Genomic DNA, 14,449 nt, shown 5'->3' with positions numbered 1-14,449 from the left:
AATGCTCGCACCATACTGCCTTTTCGTCCCATGATGCTCCGGACTTCTCTATTAGAACAGTAGCTTTTGTGAGATAGAACATTAATGACAAAGTCAAAAAGTTACTCTGTGGCCATGAGAGGGTTTTTTTTTAACTAATTAAAATAAAGATTGTCCAGGAAGGGTAGTCTGCTGAGCTGGTTCCCATGTGATCAAGAGATTTGACCAGCTGCCAAAGCCCAAGACCTCACGACACTGCCCACCACTGGCATGTGATGATGGTGACACATGACACCAGCGGATGGGTGTGCTCTGAGTTTTCTCTGGCACAGTGTCCCCAGTTCCCCTGGAAGTGAAACCAGACAGCAGCATCAGGCGTTCCCTGAGATGTTATCAATGATAACGTGATTGTATTTTCTCGTCATGAAGCTTCCAAACAAGGCAGCTTAGAGTAATCAATGCCCCGGGAGACAAACTCACATATCAGGACCTTGGTATCAGCCGGAAAATGGCCATTTGTTTAAGAGGAAGGAAAAGGCATGACATTTTACACATTAAAATTGATTATTTCATCAATAGGGTAATAGAAAACCAGGGTGCCCTACAGTAATGGGAGAGCAGTGTGAAAAATGCTAGGCATAAGGCAGCCATGGAGAGAGGTTTCCTGCCTGTGAACGTCGCTCCCGCTCCCTTCCATGGGGGTGCCCCCGCCTGATTCTGCCTATTTATATGTAAATATTCTAGAAGGAGGTAGAGAAGAGTGGGCCTGCGTTCAAACTATGGTGCTCCCTCTTTCTGGAACTTGTGAAATCTAAAAACTCCAGAGCATTGGCGGTTGGAAAGTGAAGTGCACATTTAATTCCACAAATGCTCTGTTGTGCATGCCTGTAAAGCCTGGTGACGTTTCTAAAAATAAATGCCTGCAAGTTGACCAGCCTTGTTTCCTGTGCTGTGAACAGATGGGACTTGTTTTGGACAGTGCCTAAAGGTCCCTTTGCCTGAGCGGTGTTACCTGAAGCAGATCCTTAGGGAGGACCTCACAGGCAGGAGACCTTGCAGATGCAGAAATGCAGAGGCTTTCCCACCCACAGGAAATCACATGCGCATCCACAGATGGTGAAAGGAAGGCTTGCATCATTGGCTCTGGGGAATTACATGTCCTAATATGTGTTGATGCTCACACTATGAGGTAATTCTTAGGCATTCAATGAAGAGAACTTTTTAGCGATTTAAACTAAGAAACTAAGTTCCAATTTGATTTTGTTCTTCTGGTTATTATAAAATTTGCTTGGCAAGTGCAAAGTCATCAGTTCAATCCCCGGTACAAATAAATAAATACATACATACATACATAAAATTTGCAACCTATAGACAGTGCTGTGTTTCAGAATTGCTTTTGCTCAGTTTTGTATTTGTTTGTTTGTGTTTGTTTTTATTTTTGTTTTTCATTACCGGGGATTGAACTCATGACCTCATGCTCACAGGCAGGTGCCTGTGCACCTGAGCTAAACCCCCAGCCTGCATTTGCTCTTTTTAAAGTTTGAATTTCATGCATATACTGTTTTGTGCTGTGGCCACAAGAACATCTAATGTGTACAAAGAAACCCAATGAGATTTGTGTTGGCAGCTGAACTCATCACAGAGTCCTGGTCAACTCCCCTGGTCACTCTCTGGCCACCAAAACTTGTTACACACACAGAGACCAAAATCAGGATCTAAACCATGATACTCAAGGTTCAAAATTTGGACTGTATCACTGCAGCAGGCCAGAAAAGTTAACCATCTTGAATCAGGACTGTAGTGGAGCTGGAGAAGGGACCATGGGCCAGGGCCTGCCATGGGAAGCCCAAGGGTCCCCTGGCTGCCACTTTTTGAGCATCACCAAGCAACCACCATGGCCCCAGGTCACCGCTTCTTTCCTTCTCCCTGACATTAAACAAGCAGTTACCCAAACAGGACCCAGTGCACATTCCAACTGGTTTGTCTCCTTGGAGAAACCGATGGCTCCATGGTACCCTCCTGCAGGAACATGAGTGGCTGACACTATCGCTGAACCTGTCCGTGTGTCTCCCACCTGGCAGGCCCATCTGTCCAGCCCTTTGATGTCTGGCTGCATCTTTAGCTGCTCAAGGGCCACTCAGCTTAACTGGCTCTCTACTGTGTCTCCTGAAGGGCCAAGGGAAGTCCTCGGGTCAGCCTTTTCCAGGTCACGAGTGTTGGCATCCCTGAGCTGATGATTGGAGGGTGGAGCCCAGACAGGGTGGAAAATGTATCCTTGGAGGTTGGAGGGGGGGAGATTTGTGTCACCCCAGCATGTCATTGCTGTCAGCCTGAGACTCCAGCATCCCTGTAGGTAACTATTGTCTCCCTCCCTGCAGAGAGCCTGCAAATGCATATGTTCTTTGGGCTCCTAGGAGCTTCCTTAGCCTACAACATTGCCAGGGATGAAAAACAGTGGCCTCTGCCCTCTACCACTCCAAATGTCCTGGGACTTGGCTGCTGTGGGCACTGCCAAGCCTAGCTTTGACCTAGTAAAAGCGACTTCCTTTTTCAGCAGCTCGCAGTTTTAAAGACCTCCCCTCCGCAGCCTGTAGGTGCAAACTGCTGATCCCCAGTCTCTTTTGGTTTGACATGCTCCTGAGATTCTGCCACCTGAAAGAGGCCGTGGCTCTTGGATCACAGCTCCCCCAATGGAGGCCGCAGCCCCCAAGGAAAAGGCCAGCATACACCCCTGCTTTGACTGGCCCCCGTTTGCGAAGCGGGTGCCTGCATTTCTTTGCCTGGGCATACCTTTGATTTTTGTGCAGACCTAGGGCACTGCTGCCTTTCTGGGCCCCTCCACATGGACCACAGGGGAATGGCAAGCCAGGCCAGGGTCGCCCACAGGTGCACCCCAGCAGCTCGGAGACTCCTTCATGGGCTACTTTGACATTTCCTTTCTCCCCTTTTTCATTTGTTTTTTTTTTTCTTTTTGTTTTCTCTCTTCTCCCCCTCTCCCCTCTCTGCTGTCGGGATGCAGCCAAACGCAAAGCATGGAAACTAAACCGTGTTGGTAGCCTGCGAAATATATACAGCAGCAGCAGCACCAACACCGAAGGTAATGCCACCACTCACCTCCGCCTCCCTGTCCCCTCCCCCTTCCTCCCAACCTGCAGCCTGGGAACCTCAACCGCCCAGCCGCATGCTCCCCATTGTGTGCGCGGACTCATCGCTGTGGTCTTTCCATCTTTTTGTTTGTGTGTTTTATTTTACCATTCATGTTCCTTTCAGCTTACTTAAATTTTGACCTTTACTTTTCATCGTAGAGTAGTGATGTTTAAATTACTTCAGAAACCTATTTTCTCTTTTTTTTTTTTTTTTTTTATTTTATTTTTTTTTTTTTTTTTGCTTTTGCTTTAGCTTTAGCTTTATACATGCGGGCACTCAATGTAATATTTCCCAAGTTATTACAGTTTTTAAAAGTGTTAGTATCAGGTGTAATGATCTGTAGCCAAATACAATAGTGTGCCGTGACATTTAAGTAACAGTCTTAATTTGTTTTGTGGAAGCATTCTCCATAATGCTCTCTGCAGCTCTAATCCAGAGGCAGGCGGGCGGCCCGGACCATTTGCATGGGCTGCTATTGCTTGTAAATTCAGTATATTGTTGTGTTTCTAAAGGTCGTCTGGTGGCAAAGTTCACAAATTGACTGGGGTTGCTTTTTTCCACAGAAGACAGCCGTCATTGCTTTTGTATAATAGCAGATTGAATTTTTCCCCCACCTTCATTTGAACAACACAATTATAAATTGCCTTTTTTTTTATGATTACAAATGTCAAGGGTCAGAATTATTTTGATGCCAGGCAAGGGAAAAACCAGCACCATCAGCCCTGGTCCATGGGAGAGAGGCTGGTGTATAATGTGTGTGATGCAAAACAGGTCACAATCCAGCGAGCTCGGGATAATAGGGGGAAATTTTTTTTCACTTAAGTGCAAGCCAAATGGGTCACGTAATCTCAAGCTCATGCCCTAACACTAATTGACTTATTTGGGGATGATTATAACTGTAATATTTTTCTTAATGTCACTGTTTTCTGGGCTGTTGATTTTAGCGATTGCCAAGCGGTGGCATTAAATCTCTTGTAAATTTTAAATTGCACACTATTTCTGTAAGCAAGTCCCTTCTTCACATCCCGGTCATTAACCTTTGCTGATTTATAGTACCATCCTCTTTTTTCCTTCCTTTCACAATTACTCCTGTCTCATTGCTGAAAACCCTCCTCTCGGCCAGAAAAAGGAAAAAAAAAAAAGGAATTTGGAAAACAAAACTACATTTGCACGATGGCTTGTTACAGAGCCATTTTTTTTATCATAATTTTCATTGTTGTTATACCTCAAAAGAAAATTGTTAAGGTATCGGTGGAGTTTGGCCCATTAGTGTCTCTTTGCCCAGCATTCCAAAAAAAAAAGGAAAATAGTATCATTTTTGTTATACTGTGGAGGGTGTTAGTGTCCCCCGTTCCTTTGCTGTTTTTAAATGTTAGCCACTCAGCCTAGGGTGCGTATCATTTCCCTGTGTCCTTATCAGATGTGTGTTTGTTGTGAATGCGTGTGGATTTGTCATAGCCGATTTGTTCATTGACTTCTAGCCTTAAAAAACAAACTTGTGAGGTCTGGTTTTAAATGCCACTGAATACCAAGCTGGGGGCAGTAAAGAAACTCAGGGTTGGCCCCTAGGTCTGTGGGCAGACTGCACCCACCTGAGACCTGCAAGAGGGCCTTCTGGAAGACCCTGGCAGGCTGGCACAGGACTGAATAGCACGATTGACAGGAGCACTGATCAGGTAACTCATGACATCCATCTGTCACCGGCTCTGGCCCGCTCTGCCATCACTGGTCAGCTTTGCAAGCCTGAGGTTCCTCATCAGAGAATTGTGGGGGTTCCAAAGTAATTGATGCCTACATAACCGATTCCCTTCATATGTTCCTTCATTTTTCTCTGTCACAGTAAGTTTCTGTTCTGTGTTCAGTGATGTTTACAAGTCTTCAATTAAGTGACACGATCATTCTTTGTTGTACTTTGGGTCTCTTTTAAGGTTGATGTCTGTGTGCATACAATCTCATTTCATAAGTTTTTAATAGCATATTTACAGAATTTATATAACTATATACATTATCAAAATGCCTTTCTGACTTCCAGTGTTTTTTTTTTTTTCTTCATTTTTTGGTACAAGAATCAAACTCACGACTGTGCTTGCCAGGCAGGTGCTGTGCTGCTGAGCTGTATCCCCAGCTGTATCCCCATGTCCAGTGTTTTGGTGCAAGATACTCCCTTGTATTCAGTCTGTGAAAGGGTCGTTTATGAACATTCGTTTGCTGAGCTTGGGATTTGCGTTTGACCTGAGGCCCGGAGGCAATGCTAAACGTTCTCATCCTGAAACTGTATGTTTTTCAAATGCTCCGCTTGAATAATGTATTCAGAGGCACCCAGTGAACCCTGTCAAAACCAGGTTGGCACCACAGTTCCCTACAGATGATAGGACTTGAGTTTCAGGAATAAGGGAGTGAGAAAGGTACCCACAGGAGCTGGAGCATGGCTCTGATGTCCCCAGATCCTGCAGGGGACACGGAGTGCTGAGCGGACAGGGCCACGATTTGAGGCCTGTGGATTCTCTGGAGCCATTGTCCTTCTGTGTCCGCTTGGTTCTAGTCCTTGGGCCACATTATCTCATTTAATCATCACAGTCCCCCACAAGATTGGTGTCATGTCACAGACAGAAGTCAAGGCCCCGTAAGTCCAGTGGGTTTTTGCTGAACTTGCTAACACATCCTAGAAACAGGACCTGTGCCCAGGTCTCACTGGCCTGGGCCCTGCTCACAGATCCCTGTGGGAGGGGAAATGGATGGGTATCAGGAGTGGCTAAAAACAAACTAAAGTGATTTGAGTTCCTGATGTCCCCCTTGCCCTGTCGTGTCAGAAAAGCGCCATTTCTGTGGATTTAAGACTTGTCCCAGACACAGCCCTGGGGAGCCCCTGCTCGGGGCACCTGTCTACACTAGGTCCTCCCTCCCCACAAGGGTGACAGGTCTGTGGGACACTCTGGTTCCCAGAAGCCCTTGGTGGGGTCAGGCAGTCTCCTTTTGAGGACGTCATGCCACAGATGGAGCTCAAAGCCTCAGGTCTGTGTCGGAGCCCCACACTCACCTCCTGCATGGAAGAGCTGAGAAGCTCATAGCTGCTCTGAAGAAGGCTGAGAAGGTCCGTCCTTCCTGTGCCCTCCACCATCAGCCCCGTGGTCTGGGTCCTGAGACTTTTCAGAGCTCAGTCACCACCCACACACTCAAGGCCTGCTGTCAGAGAAACCTGCCAAGGCTGAGCAGTCTCCTCACAGCTGTCCACTCCCTGCCAGGGTCCCCCTCCTCTGGGATGCTCCCAGAGCATATGCAGGGGGAGGCTACCCACACTCACTGCCCACGGCGCATGCTGGGATATGAGGAAGATACATTGCAAAGGAGATCTTTCATGCTCTGGGGATTCCATGAGGTAGAACGGGCTTTGATCCCGGGGTCAGGAAAGATGTCACATCTGTGAGTGTATTAGACAGATTACCAGACACCCGTACTTTAAAGGAAGAGAGGTTTACTTGGCTCATGGTTTTAGACGATGCAGTCCATGGTCAACATGGAAGCATCACGGTGGAAAGTATAGTGGACCACGGGTGCTTAGTGCATTGTGGCCCACAAGCAGAGCAGGGAAACAGTACCAGAGAGGAAAGGGCCAGCGACCAGATATGGGCCCTACAGTCACAGCTCCATGGCCCACCTGGTAACACTCAGAAGTGGGCTTTACTGATGCCCTAAGCAGCACCCAAGCCACTCAATTTGACCATCAAGCTTAACAGGCACAGTGGGGCTTGACAGGAGCCATGACCACTGCAGCACCCATATGAAGTATTTCCTAGCATCCTGTCATGAAACCATCTACTGAAGGTGTATCCCCCACATTTTGTAAGAAGCCATGGCCAAAAGAAGGTGATTGTAGATCCCAGGGACATGCTGGCTCATGGAGACTGGCCTGGCATCACTCAGTCACATTTCTGGTGGGCATAGAAGTCTGAACCTGGCCTACCTGGTAAAGAGCGAGCAGGAACTGCAGGATGGAGCAAAAGGTGAGAATGCCTCTTTGGGGTCCAGTGGAAGGGACCAGATGATCTGCCAACAGCTGTCATCACCACACAGGAGCAAAGCCACCTGCCCCCCTCCATCCCAGCATGTATGGGTACAGAGACTGCCCAGCAGATTGCAGCTCGCTTCTCCCTGTGCCCGGGCGCCTGAGGCAGCCCTGAGAAGTGCAGCATGTAGCTGCATGCCTTTCCTAAGGATCCCTGCACCGTCTGAGTGGAGCCCCCATCTATCTTCCCCAGCCGGCCATGTCAAGCTTTGTCTCTGGATCAGAAGCTTTGCAAACTATGAATCTGTGTGACATGGAGACTGGTGCTTTCTGTCCCAGGCTCCAGAGCCAGGTGGTCTTGCTTGAGACTCACTTTCTGGCACTAAACATGGAGCCACTGATGTGTGCCTCAGTTTCCCTGACTGCACAAGGGTGACAGGGCCAGCTGCACAGGGCTGGGGTCAGGGAGGGTTGGCAGGGAGTCAGCAGGTTGGGGTCAGCGGGTTGATATATCTGGGTGCTCTCAGCACACACTTGTGCCTTGAGGTCCCTGTCTTGTGCCTGGCACCCCGCACCCCCAGTTTCACTCCTTTTCAAAGAAGATTCAAAATGCTAAACCTCATTTACATCTGTGGCGAGGAGCAGAAACTGGAAAAGAAATGCAGCCACTGAGAAATGGAAGTGAAGATGCAAAACCCAGGCTTCCTCTTTCTTCCCTGAACCAACCCTTCGCAAGTTTTATTCAGTCATCACCCAAAGAATCGCCACTTGTAGAAACTTGGGGCATGGGGTCATGGATGTAGCCCAGCATCATGGCACCTACCTGGCAAACTCGAGGTCCTGAGTTTGATTCCTGGTACCAAAAAATATTTTGAGGAAAAGCTGGAGCTTTGGCATCAGGTTTACCCAGCTGTGGCTTTGCTCTGCCTCTTCCTAGTGAGTATGGATCCCCCAAGCCATCCTGCCTTGTCTGCTTCTTTCTGCAGCATGGAGATGGTCAGACCTAGCTGGAGGGGTCACAGCAGGAAGAAGACGGGAGACCAGGCAGGGCTGGGCATTGGAAAGGCTGACAATGCCAGTAGCTAGTGAATTGTGACATGAACGTTCCTACCAGAAAAAGAGCTCAGGGTGTCCCCAAGAATACCTGGCACCATTTCACAGGCCCATGTGACGGACTGGCCCAGGATGGAATGGGCCAGAGCCAGCACCCCAGGCAGCGAAGGCCACTGACGTGGAAAAATTCTGATCTGGAAACCCTTACACGGGAACCAGCTCCAGAATTGAGTTTCAGGGGCAGAAGCAAGAGTGGTTTTTCAGCCCCCACTTTTGGGAGGATGGCAGTGTCCAAGGTCACCTAGTATAAGCACAACTGGGAAGGACCTACCAGCTCCCCAGGGTCCTACACAGCGTGTCCCCTGATGCCCACACAGGAGCCACCTTGGCCAGGCTGCTCCACAGTGGTCACTTGTCCCTGCAGCTGGTGCTGAGGGGTACTGCGTGGGGGCGGGGGGGTGCCACCTGAGAGCAGCACTGCTTAGCAACCAGGAGAGTGGCCACGCGGCACACCTCTCGGTTTTCTCTCTCACAAACCACAGCAAGGGCCTGAGTCCTTCCCAGGAGCCCACACACATGGTGGCCGGGCATCATCTGCCCCCAAAAATGGTGTTGGTCTGAGATCAAATGTTTCTTCAGGGCCCTCGCTGTAGATACTGTCCTTGCTTTCGGCACCATGTCAGCCGAAGGGCCCAGAAACCAGAGCTTCCAGCTGCCTCTGAGCTCTTTATAAAGTGTTTGGAAAATAAAACCCTCTCCAGGGAATTCACGACCCTGCCTTCGCTGAGACCCAGCCGTAAATGATTCCTAACTGAGCACTTTCCCTCCGGGGATTTGCTTCCCCACAAACTTAATTATGTCCTTCTCCTTGGCCAAAAAAGGTATTCACCAAGTGCAGAGCCTCCAAAATTATTTGCCTAAGAACCAGGAGCTGTATGTATGATGGACACAAACAATAATCTCTCTGATTAAAATTAGTAATTTCTCGGGGAGTGTTGTAAGCATTTTCCCCCCAAAGGCCTTGGCTCTGTGCAGCCCTGGGCTGTATCGCCTAGACTTTCTTTTACATAGATCTTTTCCTATGAAAAAATTAAAAGTTGGATTTGTAAGAAAAGAAGGAGAAGAAAGAAAATTTATGTTTTTTGTGTATGGTACCAGGGATTGAATCAAGGAGTGCTGAGTTGCTCAAACTTGGAGTCCTCCTGCATCAGCCTCCCCAAGTGCTAGATTACTGGCATGAGCCACTGTGCCCAGTGACCTTTTTACTTGGTGGGTTTGAGCTGATATCATAACCATGTGTGGTTGCCATCATAATTGGATAAAATGTATAAAACATATGCCTGTTTAGTGCATGCTTTTAAAGCAGAAATGTTGAAGCGTTTTACCAAATGTATAGCTCAGAAATTAGCATAAAAGCCTGGGGCTGCATATGGCTTGACCTCTCATAATCTCAGGAAGCAAAGACCCAGAGAGACCAGACAAGACACACAGGAGCAGGCACCTTACATCTTCCTGTCCAGCTCAGGGCAAGAGCAGTGGCCATGCAGAGACCTGAGTTAGGGGGATTTCGCAGCTGGACCAGGTTCAGGGACACCCAGGGAGGACTGGCATTAGAAGAGAAAGAGCGGGGCCAGGAATTTAGCTCAGTGGCATAAGTGCTGCCTGGCAAACGCAAGGTCGTGAGTTCAATCCCCAGTACCGAAAAAAAATAAAGAAAATAAAGAAGAGAAAGAGGGACGGCATGTCCTCATCTCGCCTGGCCCAGCCTGGGGCCTCTCTTGAATACAAGGCTGAGCAGGTAAGGGCCATATATGGGCATCAGCCAGTGGGCTGCAGAGCAGGAGAGGGGCTCTCCCGTTCAGAGAGAGGCTAGGGGAATCCTTGTGCTAGTTCTCCTTAATGAGCTTTTTAAAAAATACTTGCCCACAGGTAGAGTGATTGTCCACGTGTTAATCCAGGCTGTCGCATTCCCTCAGACACAAGGTCCAGCTCTCCTCGGACCCATGTTATGGTGGGCAGGTATCTTTTTCCTTATGGGCCTTGGCTGCTTTGGATCAGCTCATCCTTCAGTGATGCCCCTCTAGAAGTCTTGGGCTGGGCAGGGCCAGAGCCCCTGTTGGCCCGTCTGCCTCAGACACATGTGTCCTCTCCACGGGATGTTGTCATCTCTGTGGGCTCTGCGGCACAGTTCATTTCCGACACGTTTGTCATTATAGGTGTCAGGAAGGACACTCAGCCTTGGTGGGCAGACCCTAGCTGGGCCTCCTCCTGGGCTCCAAGATGCACAGGTTCTGGAGACCTGCCTCTTTCTGCAGGACACAGGCTGTCACCCAGCCCTCTGTGTCCAGGGGACCTGTTGGTATAGGAGGGGAGCAGGCCCGTAGCTTCAAGCAGCTTTACCTGGCAACATGAGACCAGGGTCAGGGTTCCCTTGGCAAGATCCCCAGAAACTGTCCTCTTCCTGGACCCCTCCCTGAGATGCACACTGGTGTGTATCTGTCTGCATCTCACCCCTTGCCTGCTGCTCTGTCCTCCTCCTCCTCTATCTACCTCTTCTTCTTCCTCCTCCTCCTCTTCCTCCTCCTCTGTGCCCCCATCAAGAAGAACCCCACATGAAGAACTAAAGAACCAGTTTCCACTACTTCAGTCCTTTAACCCTTTGCCTGCTAGGATTCCACAAAAAATAATTAATGACTGATTGGCCCATTAACCTTTAAGGAAAAAAAAAGTTTGACAGCCCGACTTGTGTAATGAGGAGGGATTCCTCATGAAATCAGCCTGATGGTGGAGATGCCTACCCCAGAGGAGGCACAATTAGCCCCCTGGGGCCTCGTCTGCATAGAAACTGGACGCAATTAGTGTAATATCCTGTGTTATTAATGTCGTCGGGAATAATTGGGCAGGTTGGTTTCGACAGGTTCATGGTGCTAAAATACTATTATAGTGGACCTTTCCACAGCCCACTGTTAAACACGGAAAATTGTTTGAGTCCCTGGGAGCCCAATCACTAGACTTTATTAAACAGCCAAGCTCAGAATGTCGCACCAAAGAACAAACCCAGCAACTGGCACGGCCGGTGTGGGGCAGGGGCTGGCTAGGCTCTTCAAAAATTGGGGATACAGTTGCCTGTATGTGTGCATCTCAAACCAAGAGTACACGTTTTGTGTAAATGCCTTCAGGAACGTCTGCCACCCAGGTTCTGGTTTTGGTTTTGGTTTTGTTTTGTTTTTGGTGCTGGGGATCAAACTGACAACCTCATGCTTAGCAGGCAGGCACTTAAGACACTGAGCTAAATCCCCAGTCCCCAGGTTCCGTTTTTACAGTGACTTCAATGAAAGTCACCACTGCTAGGTTGGGATGAATGGAATGACACCACTGGCAACAAGACATAGGAACCTAGCGTTTTCCAGGTTGAGGCACTCATTCTTTACAGTGTCCAAGAGGGTGACAGTGGGACTGTGTTCAGCTCTGTCTTCCTGACCGATTGGCCTCACACTTCCCTGGGTGGCAGCTGTCATCTTTTTTCCAGTTGCTGATAGCTCAGACATCATCCCAGTGTCGCTTCATAATATGATATCGTCCTTCTGGGCCATCAGGGAGCTGAGCCAAGCTGTGTTGCCTAAAACAAGCTTCTTTGAAGTTTAGGAGGGAAATGGGTCCAAAGAGGGAGCAAATAGTCTCTCTTCCACTAGAGAAGTGTGGATTGAACCCACAGTGCCTGAGAGGCAGACCAGTCAGATAAGCAGAGCATCACTTGGGCGAATCTTTCTCTGCTGACTTAGGACTGGCTTTAAAAGTGGCAGAAGCCCACCTTAAAGGGGTATAGGCTAAAGGATCCTTAAGTAGCTCATCACACATAACCAACCCTAGGGCCAGCAGGTAGAGCTAGCTACAGGTCACTTCCCCCAGGCCTGTAAAGCATCAGGCTTCCCAAACTTCACATCCCCAGCTTCCTGCTGGAGGCTGGCAGCATCCTTACCTGTCCACAGGTAGGGATCTGAGAGCAGGGAGGCGCAGAGGCACCTTCATCAGTGAACTGAATACCTGGGAAAGGGGCTCTGCACCCCAATTCTGATACAAAAGACTGAGACACATGTGCCACACTCCCCCTGCTTGGACTGATCAGAGTTTTGCACACTGATTGCCTCGGAACACAGAGGACCAGCCATCCTGCCTGTGTTGAGCAGATGCTGGCCAGGGAGCCAGGCACCCACGAAGGTGGCTTAAGCAAAGTGCCCAGATCTGACCATGGCACCTGTGTGCCACCTCACAGAAGCCAGGATGATTCAAGGGAGGTGCATTCCACCAGCCAATCACGCCCCTTGGGTTCTCCAGCTTATGCATCTGGCCACGTGACACGAGTTCCAAAGAAATAATGTGCTAGGGACAGGCACGTCAGGGACTTCAGGGGAAGCTAATTTTTAAGGCCCCAGCACCTTCCTCTCCCAGCCTTGAGAATCAGGAGAAACCACCAAACAGTGCCAAAAGGGGGCCCTCCCAGCCCCTGCTGGCCACCCTAGCAGAACTCCTTTCTTGGTTTTCATTTGTTTAAAAAAAAAAAAAAAATGGAGAAAGAATACTGTGTAGGGGCTGGGGACATAGCTCAGCCTGGCAAGCGTGAGATCATGAGTTCAATTGCCAGTACCAAAAAAAAAAAAAAAAAAAAAAAAAAAGTACTATGTAGCCCTTTAAGATTGCAGCATAACCAGAGAGGTGAACCCTGCAGAGCCCTGGTACTATTTGTGCCAAGCCCAGCAGCCCTGTTCCTTGCTTTCACTATTCCATGACATAGACCCTCACAAGGATACAAGTTATCCCTGTATGGAAATGGTATGCAACATGACTGAACATGCAGTTGCTTCGTGTTTCTTGTTTCCTAGGACTTGGAAGGCGAGAAAAGTCATATATATAGCCGGAGTCTTTCAGTTAGAAAACACTAAACTGTGGATATTTACATTTTACCCTCAAAAAAAAAAAAAAAACCACAAAGACAGTGTTCTAGAAAATATAAAACTTGGGGTTCACGAGGTCTCCCTGTGAGCCCTGGTGCAGAGCTGTCTGCAGTGTGGTTCTGTGTTCAGATTTTAAGCCTTACTCAAGGATCGGGGTATCCCAGCTCTCCGGCAGGTGTCCCTGGGTCCCACAAGGACAGCATAGAGGGCACCCATTTCTGTTGCTGCAGGGCTGGTGTCTTTGGTATTTCCTTGTTGAGACAAAATACCCAGCACCCAGAGTTAAGGGAGGAAAGGTTTATTTAGCTCACAGTTTGTGGAGATTTCAGTCCATAATCGGTTGGCTCCAAGGCAGGGTGGCGTGTCAGAGCAGCAACTGTTCATGGTGGTAGAAGATGACAAAAGCAACAAGAGAAAGGAGGGACAAGCCTCTTTCTGTGCCTTGCAATGTATCCAGTCTACCAGGATGAGGGCGGTACCCGTGCAATCAGTGGACTGATCTAGCAGGCACCCACCCCTAATCCAAGCTCCCTTAATCCCAGCATTGTACTACGGATCAATCACATACTTTAGATTCAGCTACCTCCAAAAAAACTCCGTGACCCCATAAGACTGGGGAGGAGGGGAATCTAGACACATACCATAACAGCTAGGCTGAACCATTTAGTTAAGTCTCCAGAGAACTGTTCATCAGTATGGTACTCATGGTGTTCAGACCTGTCCTGTGACCACTGGGCCTTCGTTCCTGCTTCATATACATCCCACACCTGCCCCACACAGTGGTCAGTGACTGTTCAACTGACTGTTGAGGCACTTTCTCCCAGGGGTATTGCAGCTGCTGACTGTGGATTGTGTGTAGCTACTGTCCTCATTTGTATCTTCCTTATTTCTCTGATTTTGGTCTTTTTAGCTCTCTGGTCATCCCAGGATTTCCCTCCAAAATGAAAGAGGCCTCAGATGAGTTTGTCTGGGGGCTCCCATCATGCAATCTTATCTGGGAGGTGAAGTTTAGTTGTGAGCCGCAGGGTCATCTGGGCCTTTCTTTGCAGACCTTTCCTAGTGCGCTGATGACCTTCAGTTGGGGTCTAAGGGGTCCAGCATCCATTGCCCACCCCCATCCTCGGACACCTTTTTGGCGTCTCGTAGTCCAGTTGAGAATCTTTATCTGCCATGCTGGAGACCAGAAGCATTTCAGATTGTGGAGTATTTTGGAAAATTTCAGAATATTTGCATAGACTTCCATGGTTGAGTGTCTGAAATGCATGGTGGTCAAGGCATTTCAGATTTCAGAGCTTTTCAGATCTTGTTGTTCAGA

At 48.7% G+C, this 14,449-nt stretch overlaps 1 protein-coding gene across 10 annotated transcripts in view; it reads left to right on the top strand.

Annotated features, from left to right (window-relative positions):
• Agap1 (ArfGAP with GTPase domain, ankyrin repeat and PH domain 1) overlaps positions 1 to 14,449 on the top strand; it is a 488,546-nt gene that overhangs the window by 400,089 nt on the left and 74,008 nt on the right. For 6 of the 10 annotated variants that reach the window (XM_013157542.3, XM_013157544.3, XM_063237062.1 and 3 more), the window contains one exon: positions 2,999 to 3,076. The exons of the other annotated variants lie outside the window; for them this stretch is intronic. In XM_013157542.3, the coding sequence (XP_013012996.1) occupies positions 2,999 to 3,076 (78 nt within the window). The remainder of the gene's footprint in view (positions 1 to 2,998; positions 3,077 to 14,449) is intronic. 10 annotated transcript variants of the gene reach the window in all.

The sequence above is a fragment of the Cavia porcellus genome, unplaced genomic scaffold (assembly GCF_034190915.1).
Source record: "Cavia porcellus strain 051 isolate PalLab524CR breed Dunkin Hartley unplaced genomic scaffold, mCavPor4.1 scaffold_26, whole genome shotgun sequence".
In the NCBI taxonomy this organism is placed as follows: domain Eukaryota; kingdom Metazoa; phylum Chordata; class Mammalia; order Rodentia; family Caviidae; genus Cavia; species Cavia porcellus.
This window is presented reverse-complemented; position numbering and strand designations above follow the sequence as displayed.